Genomic DNA, 25,034 nt, shown 5'->3' on the forward strand with positions numbered 1-25,034 from the left:
TTGACTATGTAAATGTTATGGTCGAAATATATTAAAATTTGACTTGATTATGATGTTCTTAGATAAAATACCTAAGTTTATTACAATCATGGGCTGACAGCCTATTATGTCTGCTTAATTCTTTTGACGATTAATTTGGTCTAGATGAGATACTAAACCAGTTTTTAAAGACTCAATTCTGTGGTGGATTTCATACATAATATTATTTTTTGGACTAAGCTGCGACTTACAGCATGATAAGTCGGACAATTAAAAGTATATTTCAACATATGGTGATATTCGCATGATGCGTGATCCGCTTCATTACAAGTTCTTTATCATATTTTTATGAATCTTCAAAAAATGATAAAAAGTAGATGTAAAGCTTCTCTGCTTCACAGTCATTGATTGTCTTTTGACAAATACGGAATATAAATCAGTTTTGTGCCTTAAATAACTCAAGTGTTTAATAATTAAATGTGAAAAAATAAAAAATAAATCAAAAATGTCTTATGAGAAGGAACTGTACAGAGCATTTTGTGAAAAGAACTTGTCAAAGTTTGCGGAAGCTTTAGACATATTTGAAGTGAATCCAAATAATTATCATGATGGAAAAGAAACAATTTTCGAGTGTATTTTAAAGTCACCAGAATCAGCAGAATTTATTGAAAAATGTATTAAGCACGGCGCTAATTTTAATGTGGTATGTTAGATGTAATTGCTTACACTCATGGAAAAAATTTCAAAAATTTAAAAATTTAAAAAAGTTATTTTAAAAATTCAAAAAATTCAAAAAATTCAAAAAATTCAAAAATTCAAAAATTCAAAAAATTCAGAAAAACAAAAAATTCAAAAATTCAAAAATTTAAAAATTCAAAAATTCAATAAAAAAAATTCAAAAAATTCAAAAAATTCAAAAAATTCAAAAATTCAAAAACTCAAAAAATTCAAAAAAATTCAGAAATTCATTCAAAAATTCCAATTATTTTCACAGAAACGTCCATCACATGCTTCCGAGTCATACACCTACCCAATACACCACATCATACAATCAGGCTCTTTTGAAAACTTAGAAGCAGTGGAACATCTGCTTGAGACCAAAAAAACAGATGCAGATAACAAAATCCAATCACCATATGTAAATGTAAAAGACAAAGATGGAAAGAACTGCTTACATTTATTAATCGAACAGCTAACAAACACGAACTTTAATGATGTCTATCCGATGATAAAGACTGTTGTGAAATATGGATGTAATATTAATGCTACAGACAATCAAGGTCGAACTCCATTAGTAATTTTGGAAAGTAAGACTGGAGATTTAAAACATCCAAAAAAAGTCTTCAATTATTTGAGTGACAATACCAGCATTGACTTGAGTGCTCATGGGAAGCTGAGACTGTCCGGAAATCTCTTCACGAATGTCTTCTCAAATGAAAAAGTCGCGAACGTGTTCAACGTAAATAATGATAAAGATAAAGACAAAGAAGTCTTCGAAGTCAACTTCCAAAACTTAATGGAATTGCTCAACAGCGGTGACATCAACAAGTTTGAAACCAAATTCCCATTATATGAAGAAGATGCACCAACCTACAAAGCTAACTGCGAGAAATTCTTAAAAAAAGCTCTCAAGTCAAATTACATCAACATCGTGGACTTGATACTCAACAGTACAGCAAATGTAAATGACCTTCAGCTAGATGACGGACCAGAGAAAATTCCACTTCTATTCTGGGCATATAAGCAGGCTAATTTAGAAGTATTCAGCATAATATTGATGCATCCACAAGTTCAGCTGTATTTTAAAGACAAAACACTGCTTCATCACTTTTTCGACAAGTTTACATCGATTCAGCAAGCACAAAACTTGGATGATCCTGAATTTTCGAATGATATGGCAACCGACGAGAAGAAATGCTTTGACTTTCTGCTTAACAGTCCAAAATGCAGTCGTGAATACTTGAATGCAGAGGATGACGGCAAGCATTCAGCAATTTACTATTCAGTGAAGTTTGGAGTTGACTACATGACTAAAAGATTGTTGGAAAAAGGAGCTTACATCGGACCAGTCATCACAAATATCCGCAAAAGCTTGCTAAATGACTTCCTCGACAGCTGCATCACATCAAATTCCAAATTTCAAGACGATAAGGAGTTTCAACTGGATGTAAATTACACATTTTTGGAACCGCCTATAATAAGTAATGAGAACAAGTCCGACCAAACTGAAGTTAAGATAACAGATCCTTTATTGGAACCTATACCTAAAAAACAGCCTGTCCAATACGCACGTGAGATGATTCCACTTAAGGCACTAGTCGAGAATGTTAATCTCCAACGACTCATCATGCATCCCGTACTTTCATCATTTGTATTCCTCAAATGGAGCAAGATCCAGTACCTTGTACATTTTAATCTGATTCTTACACTTTTGTACATCTTCTCGTTCATACCACTTGTAATAATCAATGTCCAACGAGCATCTTCAGGCGAAAATATTGCAGAAGTTATTTACCTGCCACTCTTCTACATATCATTCGCTAGTTTAGTTCTGCTAATTATCCGCGAATTTTCACAGTTGATTTTATCTCCTGTTGCATATGTTCGGGTACGAGCCAATTGGATTGATATGGCACTAATCTTTGCATCATTAGCTATACTGTACGACTATTGGTCTCATAAGTATCAACTGAGTATGCTGCATCCGATCATAATTCTGCTTGCAACATGGGAATACTTCAATCTGTTGGGTTACCTGCCAATCCTGTCTGTATCATTGCATACCAAAATATTCCGTAAAGTTTTCATGACTTTCTTCAAATCTCTTGCCTTTTATTCAGTCATGATTATTGGATTTGCTCTTAGCTTCTATACACTGCATGGTGACAAGTTTACTAGCGATCTGAAGGAATTCGGTGGGGAAAACTTAAATGACGACGGAATTGAAGTCCCAAAGAACACATCACGGTCTGATAGGTACAATAACTTCTATACTGTTGGACATTCCATCATTAAGTCATATGTGATGCTGACAGGTGAACTTGATTCAAGTAATATTCAGCTAGAAGGTTTTGCGTATTCAGCACTGTTTGTGCTGTACTTCTTCATTGTCACGATCGTCCTTTATAACTTGTTGAATGCCTTGGCTGTTTCCGATACACAAGAAATTAAGGTTGATGCCAAATTAATTGATTTAGAGCAACGAGTCTTAACGATGTACAGCAGTGAATTGTCAATATTTGATGGATTTGTGGGTGAACGATCTCGCGCATTGGGACGATACCTTAAGGAACGTGTATCCTTATTTCCACATATCATTCAAAATGGCAAGCTTATCTTCAAATTAAAAAGTAATGAGGAAAAATCCAATTCAAATCTTAAATTAAGCAATGAGATTCTAACGGACATGTGTTCACTGTTGGTGATGAAACGTGAGGAACGGGCAGCTGACAGAGCAAACAAAATAAAGGAAAGAACAACTAAAAAACTTTCAGATGACATAGCTGAAATATTTAATATGATAAATGATATTCATGATCGTAAATGATTTGGAGATTAGCTTTATGTACTCTAATTGAATTAATTTAATTTTGTGAGCTGTTCCGGACATAACATTCAAATTGCATTGATATAATACTTTAAATTGTCACATACATGGCCATAAATAGCTTTATTTTGAATACTAAGATGATTCATTGATAAATATAACAAACCCGAGCAACATAAATGATGAATGGAACCCGTCTTCGGCTTTGACAGCCATACAGTCGCCATTTAGCCTCCATGTGCACGCGGCTTCAGTTTGACAGCCATAAATACGCTATTTGACCCTCCACATAAACGCGGCTTCCATTTGGTATTAATGAAACATACCTTCTTCATTTGTGTCGTTCGGAAAAATAACTAATTCTAGATACTAATACTAATATTAAATACTGTACTTTATAAATACTGGATGCACCTTAAAAATCAAGTTGTGCTGTTTATGCTGCTTTTTCTTTGGAATTAATGATAATAAAAATATGAAGATTATGACGTAAACTTTATCGTAGAATAAGTTCAAATGGACAAAATACCGTTAGATTAACTACACATTAAATTACCTTAATCTTTTAGGTATTTTTGTTCAATTGAATGCATTCGGGAAAATATTGAAAGGTATTGTAATCGAACTGCATCACGTGAATTAATCATTTGATATTGTAAGTAAAATTAATTTTCAGGTACTTGTGTGTAGAGTTGGCAGGACTTCAATGTGGAGGCGCCTCAAATGGAACAGTGTTTTGGAAGGCGACTCCATAGTTGACGACGGAATTTTGAAGTCCGGACTCCCAAAGTCCTGCCAACCCTGCGTGTATGTAATGCATGCCTTAGACTCCAAACTGGTTGTTCGGCATACTTACTTTGTCGGCCACATATCAACTGTAATTCATGACATCTAGGAGCGTATCCGCTTACCCCTGTCTTCCGTTTTGGAAAAAGTTCTTAATTTACCTCTTTTAAAATAATCAATCATTACTCAATACTCAAATTTTGTTGACTGCGTTCTTGATGCCTAAAGATAACTCTATCACAGACTACTGTTTGTCAATTTCTGATTCCAAATTCAATAACAATAATAACAATAAACGATCGACAGCTTCTTTAACATAAGTTCTTCGGCCGCCCACGTGTTCTCTTGCCATTTATATAGTAGACTTTTAGACTTTGCTTTATGGATCTTCCACAACGTAAAAAAATGACGTAAAAATAAAACAAACTAGACAAAAAAATTTCCAAAATTTTTAACATGTCAAAATTATTCAAATATTCCCGTTCTCATTGGGAATACAGCGCGAAATACAGAATTTTTACGATCGTAATTTCCGATCACTAAACTAGTTTTCAAAAAGAAAGAAGATGTCTTTGAATGCGGCAGTTGTTTCCAAAATGTGATAAAAAGCTTGAATGGGATATTCTATATTTCGCAGTTCTTATTCGTTTCTTGACTAGTTCGTATGTGAGTTTCTGCGTCGTTCTTAAATTAAGAACTATTTTTGTTTACTAAGTAAATTAAAGGATTTGTGACTGTAATTAAATGCATATGCCTTAATAATGCAGTTCAATAACGAATTACAAAGAGCATTTCGTGAAAAAAATTTACAAAATTTCGAAAAAATATTAAAAGTATTTGATGTTGATCCAAATTCTTATCCCGATGGCAGTGATGACACAAATTTTGAAATTATTCTAAAAACTCCTGGATCATCAGAGTTTATTGCAAAATGTTTAAAGTATGGAGCTGATTTTAATGTGGTAAGTTTGTTATGTAGAATTTTGTATTTCCATAAGATACGGACATTAAAGGCAAAGTTCAAAGCTAAATTATAGCTTTATAATATTGTGTTGATCTACAGAATTGTGTTACAGAATTCTGCAGGTATTCGGTCTACCAGATGGGGCAAGGCATTGATTCAAATATTCCGCTTTCATTGGGCCCATACAAATCTTTCATCCGGATGAAACGTTTTCAAAAAGAAAGAAGATGTCTTCCAAAATGGATAAAAAGCTTGGGGGCTTTTGCTTGACTTACTTACTTCTCCGACTTCTTAAATGGTAAGAGATCACGCGGTAAGCCTTAATAATGCAGTTCATAGAAAAAAGCTGTTGATAGAGATTGTATTGTACTTGATGTTGATCCAAATTCTTATCCCGATGGCAGTGATGACACAAATTTTGAAATTATTCTAAAAACTCCTGGATCATCAGAGTTTATTGCAAAATGTTTAAAGTATGGAGCTGATTTTAATGTGGTAAGTTTGTTATTTTTGTGTATTTCCATAAGATATGGACACTAAAGGCAAATTACAAAGCTAAATTATAGCTTTATAATATTGTGTTGAACTGAGGCGTAGCCAGGTGGGGATGGGTTTGAGGAGCTTTTGCTTGACTCACTTACTTCTCCGACTTGTCAAATGGTAAAAGATCACGCGGTAGGCCTCAGAACTCATAGAAAGAAGCTGTTGATAGAGATTGTATTGTACTTACTTACATACTTACTTCGCTGGTCGTACAGATCAGTTGTGATCCATGACTTCCCACAGAAGTTGCCTGAAGCTGGTTCTATCGCTGGTATTGGTGTATTATACTTGGTATTGGTAATTGCCAAATGGTAGCCAGCGATAGCTTCCTTTTGTCTGTGTCTGAAGCTGGCTCTGTCGCTGGCAACTGCTTGCTAATTACCGATGTCAAGTACATTATTGTCTCTATATATTTCCATGACTTCTTGAAGCGCTTTAGCATGATGCTTTGCTATAACTATATTTTAATATCATCTGTGCCTTAAGAGCCGTTCACATATTAAGCAACACGAAAAATCGCTCTTTGATCTCTCACCAGCTGCGTTACAAACCAGTAGACTTTAAAATTCGACTCAAAACTCGAATCGAGTTCTGTTGCAAACTATAAATCCTGCCACACCCTGCCTGGCTTTGTTTCTGATGCTGATCATAAAAATTAAATAACTTTAGTTATAACTTCAAACCTGATTTTCTTCTCTTTTCATCTATTCTTAGAAACATCCATTCCAAGAGTCAAAATACAAATATCCATTACACTATGTTATGGAATCTGAATGTCTCGAGAACTTGAAAGCTGTACAACATCTTCTCAACCATAAAAAGTCTAATAATAGACAGTCGCCGTTCGTAAATGTTAAAGATATAAAGGGAAGGAACTGCTTACATATGCTGTGTGAAGAGATAACAAATACAAACTATGATGAACTATTTTCTATGATGAAGATTTTACTGTCTTATGGATGTAATGTAGAGTCAGAAGACAATCAAGGCAAAACTCCAATTTCAATAATGACCGATAAACATAAAACACTGAGAAATGGATATGAAATATTAAAATATCTTAAAGATCAAGGAAGTTCAAAGTCGACTGAAAATGAGCAGCTATCATATCCATTCAAAAAAGAGCATTTTGATGCTTCATTCTTAAGCTACATGGATTTACTACGCAATGGAAACATCAATAAATTTGAGAATAAATTTCCGGAATTAAAAGGAATGCAGCAAGCTTACAGGACTAATTTGGAAGGATTTCTACAGGTTGCTATCGAGGCACGGCTTACAAACATTATTGATCTGCTGATCAACAAGATTTGCGACCTGAAAATTGACGATAAAGGAACTAAAATTCCACCACTATTTATGACTTACAAGAAGGCTGACTTGGAGATATTCAGCATATTTCTGCTACATCCAGAAATCAGCTTATATTTTGGATCATCAACATTGCTTCATTATTTCTTCGAAAAGTTTAAAGACTTGAAGGATTATGAATTGTCAAGCGAAATGACGATCAAAGAGAAGAAGTGCTTTGACTTGATACTTAAAACTCCAAGATGTGATCGTGATTATTTAAATAAAGCTGATGAAAATGGATATCCTGCAATTTATTATTCAGTAAAGTATGGCATTGACTATATGACAATCAAGTTGCTGGAAAATGGAGCTTACATTGGACCAGTCATCACAAATATCCGCAAAAGTTTATTAAACGACTTTCTTGACAGCTGCATCACATCCAATTCCAAATTTCAAGACGACAAGGAATTCAAATTGACTGTAAATTACAGATTTTTGGAACCACCTTCAGACAACAACAAGCATGAGCTTAATGAGATCGAGATTAAAATCCAAAATTCATCAGTCGAGAAGCTTAATAATCCTGATGAAAGTCAAGAAAATCATGACATTTACGTTCCGGAAATGGCATCACTTCAAAAATTGATAAGCAATACGAACCTCCGGCAAATCATCATGCATCCTGTACTTTCGTCATTTGTATTCCTTAAATGGAGGAAGATCAGGTTCCTGATCTATTTGAATCTGGTGCTGACACTAATGTACATATTCTCATTCATTCCATTGATACTTCTCATTGGCAACAAACTTAACTCGACCTGGATCTTTAAAATTCTTTATTTGATATCACTTTTAAGCATCTCATTGATGATCTGCCGTGAAGCATCTCAATTTATTTTATCACCAAAAAGATATTTTTTGTCATTTTCAAACTATATTGACATGGCATTAATCTCAGCATCACTGGCAATTTTGTTCCAATTTCATTCTCGAGCTCATCAATTGAGGATGCTTAATACGATCGTGATTTTACTTGCGATGTGGGAATACTTTAATCTACTTGGATATTTGCCGCTGTTGTCTGTATCGTTGTATACAAAAATCTTCAGGAAAGTCTTTATAACGTTTTTGAAGTCACTGGCATTTTTTTCAGTCATGATAATTGGATTTGCACTTGCTTTTTACACACTACATGGTGACAAATTTGCACAGAGTGTTAAAAAACATTTTGACATGCCTGAAGAACCAGTTGATATTAACATTGGTGAACTTCCGACAAATCAAACCAGAGCTGATAGGTTCAACAACTTCAACACAATTGGACATTCAATTGTCAAGTCAATTGTTATGATGACTGGTGAACTTGATGCACATGATATTCATCTTGAGGGATTCACGTATTCTGGTCTATTTCTGCTGTACTTGTTCATCGTTACGATCATCCTGTATAATTTACTTAATGCCTTAGCTGTGTCAGATACTCAAGAAATTAAGATTGATGCCAAATTAATTGATTTAAGGCAGAGAGTCACAACGATGCATGATAGTGAGGCATCAATTTTTCATGGATTTCTTGGTGGACGTCTTCATAAAATTGGAGTGTTCCTTAAAAAATTCATATCCATGTTTCCAAATTTCATTGAAAATGGTGAAATTTATCTTCGTCCAAATGCCGACAGTGATCCACAACTTAAGTTGAATCAAGAGATTATTGATGAAATGTGTACACTTTTGTTAAAGACACAGGAAGAGCGTGCGACAGATAGAAAGAGAAAACTTAAGGAAAGTAACTATGAGAAGCTATCGTGTGACATAATTAGAATGAATGAGGTGATTAATAATATACAGAAAAGTGTTATCAAGTCTGCAGACTAAGATTAACATGCTTACAGGCATGACTTTAAAGTGTAATATATTCTGTTATTTTAAAGATAATTTTTTTAAATAAAGTATTGTAAAAATTGTAAAAAATAAGCTTTTATCTGAGCTGACTGCTCAGATGATTTCGTTCATTAAGACTGCTGCCTTAATAAATGAAAACGGAGTTACAATTATAATCTGAAATTATATTATGATATATTATTGTATATTCATAAATTATATTATGAAAGCCAAAGACCTAGGGCAATCTTTCTGTCATGACATTATTTGGCAGCATTATTGTGTATTCAGAAGCTAATTACCCGAATAGCACAATGTGACAAACTGCATTTTTCACCATTGATCGTATTGACCGATTACATAGCAATGCCTTAGCGACTAGCTTGTGCTGGATCTGATTAGAAACTCTTGATATTTGAACGTTGAGCAACGATGTAAAAGTGCTGGGAATTAGAAACTGGCAGAAGTTATTTAAAGACAGATCCAGTTTTCGACGAATTCTAAATGCGACAATGGGCTCCCTTGCGCCTTCGCCAAGGAAGTAAGTAAATAGATATTTGAACTTATGTCCCAGATTATGTCTCGTTACAGTCCCGTTCAGGTCCAAAAGTACCATACAATGCTTTCCTATAAGAATTATAAATACAGTTATATACTTTGGAGTGTAATCTGACTCTAGATCCGTTCGAATATAAGCCGTCTCTATTAAACTACTTCGTTTATGATCCGTTTTAACATCTCATTTTGTGCAATTCTTAGTTTTACATCCTAAACTACTGATCCTAAGAAACTGAAGTATCTTAACATTTAAAAAGTTACTAGACCAGTGATGGTTCGAATCCCAGGGAATTTAAATTTGACTACGATGTTCGTAACCAGAACGTTACTAAGTGAGCTATTAAGGAACTTTAGCTTCGAAGATGTGCTTCTAAAAATTAAGTCATGAATTTTTCTTTCTCAAAATGTATTTTAAATTCCTTAAAATTTGATTTAAAATCATAATTTAAAAACCTTTGTTCACAGGATTTTCATTCAAAAATTATCGTCATTATGTTGATAAATTATGTATCACATATGCACATTTGTGAATTCCCGACTTATCTCGTTGACTTATGTCGTTTTAATATTCGTAACTATAATGAATAAGTCCTAATATGTCATCAACATTAGAGTATTGAATCACTCATACACTAGTAATCCATAGTACTATAAACGTAAAATCGACAACATCACATGACACAGATTGTCCATCTACATAATTATTCATATAATTTGCATGCTGTTCCATTGAGACACTTTTAGTTCTGATAAAATTTGTTCCCACAATAAAAATCCACCAATTGTCACTAGTGAATAAAAATTACAATTAAAATCGTACGATTGAAATCGAAATCAAAAAAATTGCATTGAAAAAATCGTACGATTGAAATCATAATTTAAATTCAATTTCAATTACAATTATGATCGTAGGATTTAAATTATTGCGATTGAATCGTGTTAATTTCGATCTTTTTTTTACGATCGAAATTAAACGATTCAATCCTAAAATTGGGATCGAAATTGATTGTATGAAATTTTTTTTGTGGGTAATGATTATGATTAATTTTGACGGATATTGATTCGGATTCTAGACTGTTGTTCTTTTGTGAATGTGGATGCATTTAATATTTATACTGGATCTGGAGGAACAGCTGAATTTTATGCTGATTTGCTGATTTTTCTGTTGATTTTCAGCAGAATTTCCCTCTTTTGGTTGTTTTATCGGGAAGTGAGTGCTTTTTGAATACAGCGATTTCATATTTTGGTTCAGTGAGGCTATATGGAGCTTAGGATGCTTAAAGGAAGTATCGGAAGTGCTTAGTTCCTGAGATCTGATCTCATGCTTAAAAAGTCATGATTCGTCGAGAAATGAAATAAAAATATTTTTGGCAGTTCCAGCCAGTTGGACATAGCCAGTTATCAAACAGCCGTTAGTTGGAAGTTATCGATTATGTATAATGTAACATGTTTCTATCAATATACAGGATATTTAACGGTTTAAAAGAAAAAGACTAATTTTTAATCATTTCCACACGGTTCAACTTTTGATCCAGAGCAGAATAGAAGATAGCAAATCGTCCAAAAAGTAACTGTTTATGGTCAAATGTTTTGGAATCTTGATTACTTTGATTTGTTTGTGAAATATAATAAACTTAATGATAACTGGCTATGTCCAACTGGCTGGAACTGCCAAAAATATTTTTATTTCATTTCTCGACGAATCATGACTTTTTAAGCATGAGATCAGATCTCAGGAACTAAGCACTTCCGATACTTCCTTTAAGCATCCTAAGCTCCATATAGCCTCACTGAACCAAAATATGAAATCGCTGTATTCAAAAAGCACTCACTTCCCGATAAAACAACCAAAAGAGGGAAATTCTGCTGAAAATCAACAGAAAAATCAGCAAATCAGCATAAAATTCAGCTGTTCCTCCAGATCCAGTATAAATATTAAATGCATCCACATTCACAAAAGAACAACAGTCTAGAATCCGAATCAATATCCGTCAAAATTAATCATAATCATTACCCACAAAAAAAATTTCATACAATCAATTTCGATCCCAATTTTAGGATTGAATCGTTTAATTTCGATCGTAAAAAAAAGATCGAAATTAACACGATTCAATCGCAATAATTTAAATCCTACGATCATAATTGTAATTGAAATTGAATTTAAATTATGATTTCAATCGTACGATTTTTTCAATGCAATTTTTTTGATTTCGATTTCAATCGTACGATTTTAATTGTAATTTTTATTCACTAATTGTCACTTCGACAAGTCATTACTTTATCATCATTAAGGATGTGATTCACATTAAATTTTAATTTTATTTTGTATATTAATGCTGGATTTTAAATTTCACAATTCAGTCTAGTTTATTTGCTCGAGCTGATCATTAAAATTGTGAAAATTAAGGACTAATTAAGTGCATTATTATCAATTCTGTGTGAAAAATGTATCATACTACTTGTGATCTACACAAAGCATTTGAAGAAAAATCATTAAAAAAGTTTGTCGAGGCATTGGAAGTATTTGAAATTGATCCTAATTCGAAACCAGACGGTGACAATAGAAGTGTGTTTGAAAGGATCTTAAGTACACCTGACTCAGCCGTATACATTCAGAAGTGCATTGAATATGGAGCTGATTTGAATGTGGTGAGTAATAGTTGAAGATATTGTGTTTAGTGGACATTATGTCTAGTTCAGTGCTCTGATAGACAACCTATGTGCCGCCAAAAGTGTTAGGAAATGCCATGAATCTTATTCTGTGTGCGGTTTAAGTCAAGGATTACCACAATGGTGAGCCATGAAAAATAAATGGTTGCCCAGTTTAAAATTTGACATTTGAGTCATGGCATTTCCAAATATCATGTCAAGTTTACTATTGGACATAGAATCGAATAATCGCAGCCGGTTCCACTCGTGTTCAAAATTCTTAGAATTTAATTCTACCGAAAGCTGTAAGAAGCTGTAGGTAGAATTATGCTTTCTCGATACCGGGACCGGGGATTCCCGGGACTGTCTCGTCCCGGTCCTGTCTCGAGTCCCGAAAATCTTCCGCGGGACCCGATCCCGTCCCGGTCCCGAAACTTTTCCGATTGATTTCGGGAAACCAAAGGTAGAATACTTGACTCTGTGCGCATAGTAATAGCCAGAACTGCTTGCTAAAGAGGAAACTTGGTATAGATCGCAAGTTTACGTGCAAAATCCTAGGAAATTGAAGATTTTGTTCCAAAACAAGGAGGAGATTTTGACCTCCAAGCCATCCTTTTTACTTAATATGCTCATTCTAAGGCAGGAGTTCATGAAAAACTCTAGTAAATTGTAGATTTTGTTCCAAAAAGGTGGATGTTTGACCACCAAACACTTCCTTTCCTGATACGCCTATGTCTAGGGTCACACAGTGACCGTTTTACGTAATGCTTTTAGGGAGTTTAGATTGCTTGGGGATGTTACATCTCAAAATTCAAACAGCATTCAGAAATGCGGCTAAAAAATCGATTTTTGCATGTTACGTAATAAGTGATTGCTCCCTAACCACATCTCCGACCTAATTCCCAACAACTCAATCAATCCTTAACTAAAATCACATTTTTTTTTGAATTAATCCACAGAAAAATAAGAGCAACAAGTATCCATTACATTACCTGATCAGTTCACAGTGCATCAATAATTTAAAAGCTGTAGAGCCTTACCTAGCCATTGATCTTTCTAATGACAAACCATACATTAAAGCCTCTCCATACGTGAACGTTAAGGATCATCGTGATCAAAATTGCCTTCATTTATTAGCTGAAATGCTTAGCAATGAAAATGAGGAGAATATAATTGACATGATGTGTACATTGCTGTCATATGGATGTAACATCAATTCACCAAATGAGGAAAGGAAGACACCATTCTATATTGTGTCTATGAAGCTTCCACACTTGAAAAATGGTCAAGCTATATTCGATAAAATCTTAAGGATGACGGATGTTGATTTTCATACCCATAAAGGTAATGACATAGCCAAGATGGTCAAGGATAAATACATCGATGTGATACCAGAGAAGGAAGACTTTGACATGTGCTACGAAGGAATGAAAAAGCTTCTCGATATCGGTGACATCAATAAATTTGAGACTTTATTCTCATACTACAATCCTATAGAAAATCATGAACAGTTTTTGGATAATTGCTACTCGTACATGGAAATTGCTGTCCAAAAGTCCTACATCAACATCGTTGATCTATTGATCAAGAAAGGAATTGACTTTAATCGATTGTCTGGTGCCAGTAATGCTGATCGAATTCCACCTCCATTTCTTGCTTATAAAATGGGAAATGTTGGAATTTTCAAGTCATTTCTACTCGCATTGGAGCATCAAACCAATCGTGCACAGTACAGACTTAGCCAATGTGACAGTGGATATGAAATTCAGCTGTATCGTGATGGAAATGATCATAAGACATTGCTGCATCTGTTTTTCTCAAGTGACCACTCAAATCAATGTCATACGATCAAAATGTCAAGGAATGAGAAGAAGTGCTTCGACCTTTTAATCAATGACTCGAGATGTGATCAAAAGTATGTAAATGCACTGGATGAGCATGGAAAGCCAGTGATTTATTACTCAGTTCAGTACGGTGTTGACGAAATGACATTCAAGCTTCTCCAAAAGGGCGCATACATTGGTCCAGTCGTGACAAAAATCAGGAAAAGTCTACTTAGTGATCTACTTGACAGTTCCATTACATCGAATCATGAGTTTCATGACAGCAAGGATTATGAAATTATGACAAATTATGGATTTTTGATGCCGCCAACTGGAAGTTGTAATAACACTGGAACCAACAAGGATGGAACATTGGGAAATAACATCTCGCTGCATACCTTAAATGGAGGTTCCAGGAATGACTCTAATAATGATCTCGAACAAAATAATTCAACGAATGCTGAAAGTCGAGAACAAAAAGATTTGGAAATGAATGCGATAAAACTTCTCGCTGATGACTATGACTACAGGCAACTTGTCATGCATCCTGTACTGTCATCATTCATATTTTTAAAATGGAAAAAGATAAGGTTCGCACTTCACATCAATTTAATGACGACTTTACTGTTTATACTCACATTCATACCGTATATATTGATTGATCGGTACAGAAAAGAGACTATGAAGGCTATGAAAGGTGTTGAGAAGGAGGACGGACACATGGACGACGACGACGACGACGAAAAATTCTTAAAGATCAAAAAGTTGCTTGAACAGGTCGATTTGATCCACAGCATCTTTCTCGGACTAGCTATCTTCAGCGTAATTTTAATGATATTCCGTGAAGCTTGTCAATTTTCACTGTCCATTAAGAGATACTTCCTGTCATTCACTAACTGGGTCGATCTAATCTTGATTGGCATATCTTTGACTGTGCTGTTTACTGATTGGAAAGAAAGATATCTACAGACATTAGTCATCATGTTAGCAACATCTGAATGCTTTCATCGATTTGGATATTTGCCATTCCTGTCCGTGTCATTGCATGCGAAAATTTTTCGTACAGTCCTTCGAACCTTCCTTAAGTCGCTGGCATTCTTTTCGATAATGATTTTTGGATTTGGACTTGCTTCCTATACGATGTATAGTGAAAAAATTGCAAAATTGATGAACACGACTGTAATTATGAATTTTGAGACGGTAACCCGTGAGTCGATTAAAGAAAAAGATGCTGAAATTGGTGTGTTGGGAATAAGAGCATCTGTGGATGATCATACCTACATCGGACTGTGTGCACTTATTTTATTTCTTGTTGCTGTATTTTTACATAATTTAATTAATGCCTTGACTGTTTCCGACACTCAAGAAATTAAATCAGATGCTAAACTTATTGATTTATGTGAACGGATATCCGTTATGTATCGACAGGAGGAGTTGTGCAATGGAACGACTAAATTTAATAGTTTGGCATATAATGCAATTTCGCTGTTTGCTGACACATTAAAGGATGGAAAGATCTGCTTAAAACCTAATAATACGCATGAGACATTGACAAGTGACGGAGAACCGATCAAGAATAATTGGCTTCAAACTATTTTGTGCTATTTTGATCATCATATGACGATGGATTTGGAAATTATAAGGAACATGCGTACACTTTTAGTTAGAAAGCGTGAGGATTTGCTTATTATGGATTATAAGGAAAGGCGCTTTGAGAAAAGAGTTAATGATGTTTTGAAGATTAATGAGCATAAGTCAAGGAAAAGTATTAATTTTTAATATACTTTGATATCTTGTTCATGTACAATGTTGCTTATGAACATGCCCGAGTAGCACAAATCGGTTAATCGATCAAAAATCCCGTCTCTGTAGAGCTTGAAGTTGACTTGACTCCATACCAAATCTGAGTCGACGTCAAGTTCTGCGACTCAGTCTGACATGACTCTGAATAGATGCTGGACTTAATTAGATTTGAATCCGGCACCATGCCAGAGTCATTTCAGCCACTTAGTTCTGGATTTTGGATTGATTAACCAACTTGTGCTACTAAGTATGACTTTTTTTATATTTTATCTTATATCTATTTCAATATGCTATGATTTTTAATGCTTACCCGACCAACGCATATTCAAATATTGTCAACACAGCTCTTCGGGTTGACCTAGAAGAGCTTTATCTAAATGATTATTTCAGAAACCGCAAACATTATACTTAAATCGCATTTTAAAATTAGGTTATGATTGTTGATAAATGACTTAAACTGCAAATAAGTATTAATATTTAAGTTTTGTCATCTTTTGAATCATCAAACAGAATATTATAACAGAATATGCTTTAATTTCATCATCTCAGTTCTATTTAGAAGTTCCAGTTGATTACTTTAGTTTTTAAAATCACTCGATTGTGTTTAAAAAACCTTAAAAATAATTCAATAAAAAATGTCACATAATTATGATTTATATAAAGCATTTGTGGATAATTCTCTTGGCCGATTTGTTGAAATTTTGGAAGTTTTTGAAACTGATCTCAATTTTTGTCCAGAAAAAGAAAAAAGGACAATTTTTGAAATAATTTTAAGTACGCCTGACTCAAGTAATTTTATTAAAAAGTGCATCGAACATGGAGCTGACTTTTATTTGGTAAGTTCTTTTGATCTAGCTTTAGCTTTCTATATAATTGCTGAGGGTATCAAGGCATATAGAGACAAATCTGGGAGATTGACTCCAAAAATCAGGGGAATTTTGAGCTTTTTTACCCAAAAAAACATTAGCAAATTGAAGAATATTATCCAAAAAGAGGGAAGTTAGGAGGAGGTCGGACACAAAAACACTTCTGCGTTTTTGTAGACGAATCTGTCAGTGTGAGGTTAGAACCTTTGTGGCTGAGTGGTTAGGCAACTGACCGAGTATCTATGTCACAATTTTGTGAATTTGAGGGTTCGATTCCCACCAGCGGAACGATCTGTCAATCTTTACACAAAGGGTTGTTAATATGAGATGAGTCCGGATCATCTGGCAGAAACTATGGATTCCATGGATTTTGTGAAATTTGTGGAATCCATGGATAAATTTATTTGGAATTCATGAAAAAATCCATAGAATCGATTGATTCCACGAATTAATCCATGGATTCCATTGATTCCGCCAAAACATCCACAAATTCTATGATTTCCATAAATTTTTCCATGGATTCCACAAATTCCTCAAAATCCATGGAATCCATAGTTTCTGCCAGATGATCCACTCCAGACATTACAGCTCTGCTTGCTGTTAAGCAGAGCCTCGTACTTGACTCGAATTTTGTATGAAACAGTGGACTTGAATCGACTCCTTTTTAAACCTTAACAGACCATATGGCCTCCCTCAGATGGCACCTAAAGCCGGCTCTATCATTGGCTTCTGTCTGTCAATTACCAATGCCAAGTGAATTACTGTCTCTATCGACAGATTCTTTTCAAGAGTAATTAGGTCATCCACAAGATGGATCAATTCAGCTTCAAATAAAATTCGAATTGACTTTGGACCAGAGTTGGCAGGACTTCAAAGTGGAGTCCGGACTTTTAGGACTTTTGGAGTCCGGACTCCAAAGTCCTGCCAACTCTGCTTTGGACTCTGCTTTTAATTTTTATATTGATGAATAATTCTTTAATTCATTTACAGAAAAATGAGAGTCACTTCTATCCAATCCACTTTGTCATCAAATCAGAATGCATTAAGAACTTGAGAGCTGTCGAATCATTATTTAAGCTTGAAAAGTCAGGAAAATCTTCTCCATACGTCAATGTGAAGGATCAAAAAGATCAAAATTGCCTTCATTTATTAGCTGAGAAACTCACCAATGAAAATGAGGAGAATATCATGAACATGATGGAAATTTTACTGTATTATGGATGTAACATTAATTTCCCAAATGATGATCAAGAGACGCCATTCTATATTGTTGTCAGGAATCTTCCCCATCTACAAAATGGACAGGCTATTTTCGACAAAATCATGCGAATGACGGACGTTGATTTTCATACCCATAGAGGCGATGAGATTGTCAGCATGGTCAAGGATAAATACATAGACGTGATACCAGAGAAGGAAGGCTTTGACATGTGCTACAAAGAAATGGAAGGACTTCTTAAATCTGGAGACATTAACAAGTTTGAGACTTTATTTTCAAGCTATAAAGCATGCATTGAACATCATGAACAGTTTCTGGATGATTGTTACTCATTCATGGAAATTGCTGTCCAAAAATCCTACATCAACATTGTCGATCTTCTGATTAAAGAAGGAATTGACTTCAACAGGACATCCTTAGACAATGAAACAGCCATTCCACCTCCATTTCTTGCGTATAAAAATGCAAATGTTGAAATTTTCAAGTCATTTCTGTTGGCTACAAATAATCAAACCCTATGTGTCATCGGTTCCGAAATTGATCTGTACAGCAACAACGAGAACTGCCAAAAGACATTATTTCATCAATTCTTTGCAGACATGAAGAGAACTGGAAGAACCAAAAAAATTAAAAGCATTTCCATGACTCGAGACCAAAAGAAGTGCTTTGATCTTCTAATGAACGACCCAAGATGCAATCGTGCCTACTTAAATGCATTTGATAAGGACGGCAAGTCAGTCCTTTACTACTCGGTTGGATTTGGTGTTGACTATATGACTCTAAAGTTGCTGGAAAAAGGCGCATTTATTGGAAAACTTGTGACAAGAATCAGAAAATGCTTACTTACTGAGTTCCTGGATAGCTGCATCCAGTCAAATGATGAATTTCATGACAATAAAGGCTTTCAGATCTCAGTCAATTATAAATTTTTAATTCCAACGCCAGATGTGTGTGATGATATAAGAGACAAAAAGTATAATAAGAAAAACAAGCTAACGGAAGCAATATCCATGAATTCCTTAAGTCCATTCCGAGATGTCGAGGAAAATTCATACGAAAATGACAAAAAATATGCACCTGAAATGTGGACACTCAGATTATTAACCCGAAATCAAGACTACAGACATTTTGTCATGCATCCTGTGCTGTCATCATTTGTGTATCTAAAATGGAAGAAGATAAGATTCTCGCTGCACATAAACTTGATAATTACATTATTATTCATATTTACATTCATTCCATTTATTATGATCAGTCGTACCGATCAGCAGAGCTTAATGTATAAAATATTTTATGGACTGTCCTTTACAAGTCTATTCATGTTGACTTGTCGGGAATTTTTACAATTTTTACAGTCAAAAATACGATATTTTAAGAGACATTCGAACCTTGTTGATCTTGTTGTGATTATATCATCATTTATCATACTTTTTAGACTGCCGTTCACAAATCATCAATATCGTATACTGCATACAGTCATAATATTGCTGGAAACATGGGAATACTTCAATTTACTAGGATATATACCACTTCTGTCAGTCTCGCTGCATACAAAAATGTTCAGAAAAGTCTTTATAACCTTCATTAAGTCACTGTCGTTTTATTCAGTCATGATTATTGGATTTGCACTTGCTTTTTACACACTACATGGTGATAAAGCCTTAACAATGAAGGAACAAGGCATGAACATTAAGAATCAATCATCAGTTGACCTGGCTAGTCTAAATACCTTTGCATCAATAAGATTATCAGTTGTTAAGTCATTTGTGATGATGATCGGGGAACTGGACGCAAGTAGCATATATCTTGAAGGATATTCATACATTGGACTGTTCATGCTGTTCCTATTTATTGTTACTATTGTGCTGTATAACTTACTTAATGCCTTGGCTGTATCTGATACCCAAGAGATCAGATCCGATGCCAAATTAATTGATTTATGTCAGCGTATCCAGGCGATGTATAGACATGAAAAAAATGCATTTTGGGTCACACCAACATTAAGTGGATTCATGCAGCATGTCACTTTATTATTTCCTGAAACTATATCAAATGGAATAATCTTCCTAAAACCTAATAAGGATCGTGATACATACACAACAAGCGACTGTAAAACTCCAATTAGGAATGAATGGCTTCCGGATATTTTGTGTTATTTTGGAAAGCATATGAGAATGGATACGGAAATTATACAAGACATGTGCACATTGTTGGTGAAGAAACGCGAAGAACAAAATGAAAAAATTGATGAAAATTGCAAGGAAAAGCGATCGGAAAAAATGGCATACGATATAATTAAAATTAATGAACAGCTGGTTGATCAGAAAAAGTTAATGAATGAAATTGAAGGTTTAAAGGAACTAATTCGAAAGCAATTTGATGAGAAAAGGTCAAAAGATGATGTTGTGAATCTTTTAGATTGCTGAATGTAGGAATTTGGGGGATGATGAGGAAGGGTGTGTCTGGGAAGGGGATGAGGATTTGGGGGACATGACCGCACACGGATGTACTCAAAGGGAAGAGGGGGTTTGGAGTTACTATTCCTCCTCCCTTTTTCAAACCACGCAAAAATCCAAGTCATACTCAAAAGAGGGATGGTAGCGAGAGTGAGGGAGGAGAGAGAGGAATGAGAGAGAGGAATGTGAGAGAGGGAGATGAGAGAGGGAGATAAGAAAGGGAGATGATAGAGGAAGATAAGAGAGGGAGGTGAGAGAGGGAGATGAGAGAGGAAGATGAGAGAGGAAGATGAGAGAGGAAGATGAGAGAGGGAGATGAGAGAGGAAGATGAGAGAGGAAGATAAGAGAGGGAAATGAGAGAGGAAGATGAGAGAGGAAGATGAGAGAGGGAGGTGAGAGAGGGATGTGAGGGAGGGAAGTGAGAGAGGAAAGAGAGAGTGAGAGGAACAGCATTAGCTTCATCACTTCCTCAAACTTATTCTAATGACATCATCAATTTATTTATATAGACTGCATCTCATTTATTTTATCACTTGCTTAATCATAAAAATAATTGTCTACAATGACACTATACCTATACCTTTACAGGAACTAAAATTTACAATTCAGTCACTAATGTGATTTGCTTAGTCGTGCAAATTGGCAAAAATTCAAATGTGTAGACTGCAATTTCTCTATATACAAATGTCGCTTTTTTAAATTACTTTCAATGTATCCGAGTCAAGTGACAATTTTTCGTTTTAGCAAGGAAATTTATATTTTTCATTTGATTGTTTAGTTCTGAAGTGTCGAGGCTTTAAAGTGCAAATATCATTTTGTGACTATAGAAAAATTGGAAAAATTATTGAAAAATTAATAAAATAGTTATGAAAAATCTGAAATTCCTATATCTTGTTCTAAGTTTGTCTGTAATTTTTGAACATTCTGTGGATGCCTATAGAATTTTAGGAGTATTTCCTACAAGGTATTGTTATATCATATCAGTTATAAAAATAAGTTTTATTAAATTAATTTTAAATTCTTATATATTGAAAAGATGCAAATCACATTTTGCAATTGGACATTCCGTGATGAAAACGTTAGCTGAAGCTGGTCATGAAGTTCACGTGGTATCGCCGTTTCCACAGAAATCACCTATAGACAATTATCATGATATATTCTTGGATTATGGGGATGATGGTAAGAATACAAGTTATAAGGTGTATTATATTAATAAGCATGTAGGCAGGCTAGAGAGGCATATTGAGAGACTGACTGAAAGTTAGATAGACTGACATGCAGACAGGCTGACTAACGGACAGACTCATACTCACTTACTTGTTGTGAAGGGGAGTCATGGCTGTACAGATCAATTGTGATCAATGACCTCGCAGGCTTAAGTTTCTTAGCTTGTAGTAAAAGATTGCGGCTTACTAAGCCTTGAGATTGACTCCGTCCCAGTATGTGGTTTGTATTAATGATCTCCATCGCGGGAAGGGGTGGTGTTGGTGCAATGTAGAGTTAAGCTAGGTGTGGCTGAAGCCACATATGTTGTGCAGAACTGAAACATCCAGAGAGCTTCGCATTATATGCGTCTCAGAGATAATGACAGGTTAAGGAGTGAGGGATTTGTAAAAGTACTGTACTTAAGCCTAGACCATGAGTCTGTAATGGGAACAAAAATACAAGGAATCCATGCCTGTAGGCTACAAAGAGAGGTTGCAAGTTACGTTTGATAACTAGAAAAAGGATACGTGAAAAATTTCCCATGTCGAGTCTCGAACCTATGACCGCTCGATCGGTATGCAATAATCAAATCCCTAAGAACGTAACCACTCCGCCACCAAGCCACTTCCACCAAATGACAATAAAGACTTAAACATTCATTTAATGCCACAATTTTAATTACAGGAAATCTCTTCGACATGTTCGACACAGCTGATTGGTCACCATTCGAAATGATCAACTTTCTCTCAGGATTTGGCGAGTTTATGGCCAATTTCACACTTTCTCATCCAAACTTGCAAGACATAATGAATAAAAAAATTAAGTTTGATGCTGTGATTGCGGAATTATTCGGAGTTGAAGCTATATTTGGCTTAGGATCTCATTTGAATTGTCCAGTAATTACATTAGCAACATTTGGATCATCGAAGTGGACAAATGATCTCACAAGAACTCCAATGCCTTATTCTTATGTTCCACATAATTTTGTTAAATTTTCTGAAAATATGAATTTTTATGAGAGGACATACAACATGCTTGTGATGCAGTATGAACACATTTATATGGAATTTGTGCATTATGGACGACAGGTAAGGAGGGAAAGTTATGAAACAGTGTTAGGGAATCTTTTTTGTGTCACGGAATGCATCATTGCTTTAAAAATCATCTCGGCACGTTTGAGATCTTTCACGATTGCTTCAGTGTATCGCGGAACACAGGTTGACCATCACTGATTTGAAATTATGAGTCAGTGGTGAGCAACCTTCTGCTTTTCGTGGTTGTTAGAAACTTGAAAGTTTTGACTACACAAATATGTGCCGCGTGACACAAAGGTTGCCCATCACTGGGCTATTCAGTCAAAAATCCGACAGCAGGCGAGCATGACTCAGACTTGGTATCAGATACGATTTAAATCTAGCTAATATCCTATAAATGAACATTTTTATTTCTTTTAGAATGCAGTTTATGACCAATATTTCGGAAATAACCAACTGCCTTTTGATGATCAAATGAAGAATGTCTCCTTAGTTCTCATAAACAATCACTTTAGTTCGTCATCAGTTAGACCAACTGTCGCTAATATGGTAAGACATTTTTACATGATCTAAGGCAGTGGTGGACAACCTGTGTTCTGCCACAAATGTTTGGAAATGGCGTGAACCGTATATTTTGTACAGTTTTAGTCGTGGTATACCTCGACAAGTTATGCAAGGTGTACAAGTACAAGGTGTGACTCGTAAAATAAGAGGTTGTCCACCACTGCTCTAAGAGTAACGTCATTTCCGAAATTTCCTTCCATTCCATTTTTATGAATTCATGCCTTAACCATTTATATAATTTTAGATCGAAATCGGCGGAGTTCAAGTCAGTCCAAACCCAAATCCACTTCCATTTGACATCCAACAATTCCTAGACTCAGCAACTGACGGAGCGATCATCTTCTCAATGGGTTCAATCCTACAAGCTGTAAATTGGCCAACTGAAAAGCGTGAAGCTTTTGTTCATGTCTTTAGTAAATTAAAGCAGAAAGTCTTGTGGAAATATGAAAATGAGACATTGCCAAATAAGCCCGACAATGTAATGATCAGTCCATGGATTCCACAACGAGATGTCTTAGCACATCCAAATGTCAAGCTATTCATCACACATGGTGGATTGTTAGGAACAACAGAAGCAATTTATGAAGGTGTTCCAGTTGTTGGAATTCCAATTTATGCTGATCAGCAGATGAACATAGTTAAGGCTGTAAATATGGGAATCGGAATTTACATGGACTACAACGACATTGACGAGCATTTAATTGCTGAAAACATCAACAAAATCCTTAAAAATCCAAATTACCACAAAAATGCCAAAACTCTATCCAAAGTCTACAAAGATCGTCCAATGACACCACAACAATCTGTTGTTTACTGGGTAGAATATGTTATCAGACATAATGGAGCGTTACACTTGAGATCAGCAGCACATAATTTGAATTTTATTCAGTTACACTCGATTGATTCTTATGCTTTAATTGGCTTTGTATTGTTTATTTGTTATTATTCATTAAAAAGATTGTTTTGGATGGTATTTGGAACTAGATCGGTTGATGTAAAGGTTAAGAGAAGCTGATTAGGTTAGAGGGAGGAAATAGAGTTAACTTAATAATTTATTGTGGGTTAGTTTGTAAATGACGTGTTAGTTTTTGGTGCTGTAAATAAGAATAAGCTTCAAGATTAGAAATTGGAATGAGCTAGAGTGTTTACTAAGGAGCAGCTCACTTATTACGTAATAAAGAAAAACCAAATTGACTTTTTGAATTACCCTTCCTTCTGTAACTCTATGAATCTATGGAAATTCTCAAACCCTTGAGATTACATAGTAAGTGAACGGCGCCTAACGGAATAAATGTTCGTAAATTAAGTAACGCTAAGAAAGAGAGTAGTGGGTAGGGAAGTTGATGATTCATAATTTTGCTCCTACTCGTCCCACCGAGGATTCCCTGAAGTCACGTTCTCGGCAAATTTTCAAACCAAGACCAAGGCTGAGACTTCTCAGGTAGTCGGGAAATTTTAGTCTCACATCAGAACGTTCTCTAAGTTGTCATTGTTACTCTAAATGTAAACAAATTAATCACCAAACTTTTTCCTTATCACGACTCTCCAACATGAGCTCCTAAGCAAAAAAAACTGATCACATAGGTCAGTTACTCATCAACTTAATGATGTAAAACTCACAAAAATTATGTCAACAAGCAATAAACATCGAGAACTTCCGTTCAGTTTAGCGAGTTACGATGATTCATGTTCTATTCGTCAATTACTAGTGTCTTTTATTAAGGTTCTTACAAAAAAGTTCACAGTGATTTTTTTTTAATCACATGTTTTACCTCAAGCAATTCAAGTTCATTATTTTTCTGAAATATTATGTCACTATATATTGAGATATTAAGCTGTTTATCATGTCAGTTTTTGTT

General features: G+C 34.9%; 5 protein-coding genes across 5 annotated transcripts; all 5 read left to right on the forward strand.

Moving 5' to 3' along the window:
- Nucleotides 1-484: 484 nt before the first annotated feature.
- Nucleotides 485-3,526, forward strand: LOC139097122 (transient receptor potential cation channel protein painless-like). The gene is made up of 2 exons (XM_070648891.1): nucleotides 485-682; nucleotides 974-3,526. Exons 1-2 carry the CDS (start codon nucleotides 485-487, stop codon nucleotides 3,524-3,526), a joined length of 2,751 nt encoding a protein of 916 aa, XP_070504992.1.
- Nucleotides 3,527-5,073: 1,547 nt separating this feature from the next.
- On the forward strand, nucleotides 5,074-9,089 carry LOC139097123 (transient receptor potential cation channel protein painless-like). Its single transcript, XM_070648892.1, has 3 exons — nucleotides 5,074-5,274; nucleotides 5,616-5,771; nucleotides 6,534-9,089. Exons 1-3 carry the CDS (start codon nucleotides 5,074-5,076, stop codon nucleotides 8,988-8,990), a joined length of 2,814 nt encoding a protein of 937 aa, XP_070504993.1. The 3' UTR covers nucleotides 8,991-9,089.
- Nucleotides 9,090-11,934: 2,845 nt separating this feature from the next.
- On the forward strand, nucleotides 11,935-16,220 carry LOC139097098 (transient receptor potential cation channel protein painless-like). Its single transcript, XM_070648865.1, has 2 exons — nucleotides 11,935-12,203; nucleotides 13,163-16,220. Exons 1-2 carry the CDS (start codon nucleotides 12,000-12,002, stop codon nucleotides 15,803-15,805), a joined length of 2,847 nt encoding a protein of 948 aa, XP_070504966.1. The 5' UTR covers nucleotides 11,935-11,999; the 3' UTR covers nucleotides 15,806-16,220.
- Nucleotides 16,221-16,464: 244 nt separating this feature from the next.
- Nucleotides 16,465-20,340, forward strand: LOC139097124 (transient receptor potential cation channel protein painless-like). The gene is made up of 2 exons (XM_070648893.1): nucleotides 16,465-16,665; nucleotides 17,686-20,340. Exons 1-2 carry the CDS (start codon nucleotides 16,465-16,467, stop codon nucleotides 20,338-20,340), a joined length of 2,856 nt encoding a protein of 951 aa, XP_070504994.1.
- An 897-nt stretch (nucleotides 20,341-21,237) lies between these two features.
- LOC139097125 (UDP-glycosyltransferase UGT5-like) lies at nucleotides 21,238-24,200 on the forward strand. The gene is made up of 5 exons (XM_070648894.1): nucleotides 21,238-21,335; nucleotides 21,408-21,550; nucleotides 22,262-22,665; nucleotides 23,032-23,160; nucleotides 23,420-24,200. The coding sequence occupies exons 1-5, from the start codon at nucleotides 21,238-21,240 to the stop codon at nucleotides 24,188-24,190; spliced, it is 1,545 nt and encodes a 514-aa protein (XP_070504995.1). The 3' UTR covers nucleotides 24,191-24,200.
- The last annotated feature ends 834 nt before the right edge of the window (nucleotides 24,201-25,034 follow it).

Source organism: Chironomus tepperi, unplaced genomic scaffold (genome assembly GCF_022539635.2).
Source record: "Chironomus tepperi strain 1889 unplaced genomic scaffold, CSIRO-AGI_Ctep_v1 contig_414, whole genome shotgun sequence".
Classification (NCBI taxonomy): Eukaryota; Metazoa; Arthropoda; class Insecta; order Diptera; family Chironomidae; genus Chironomus; species Chironomus tepperi.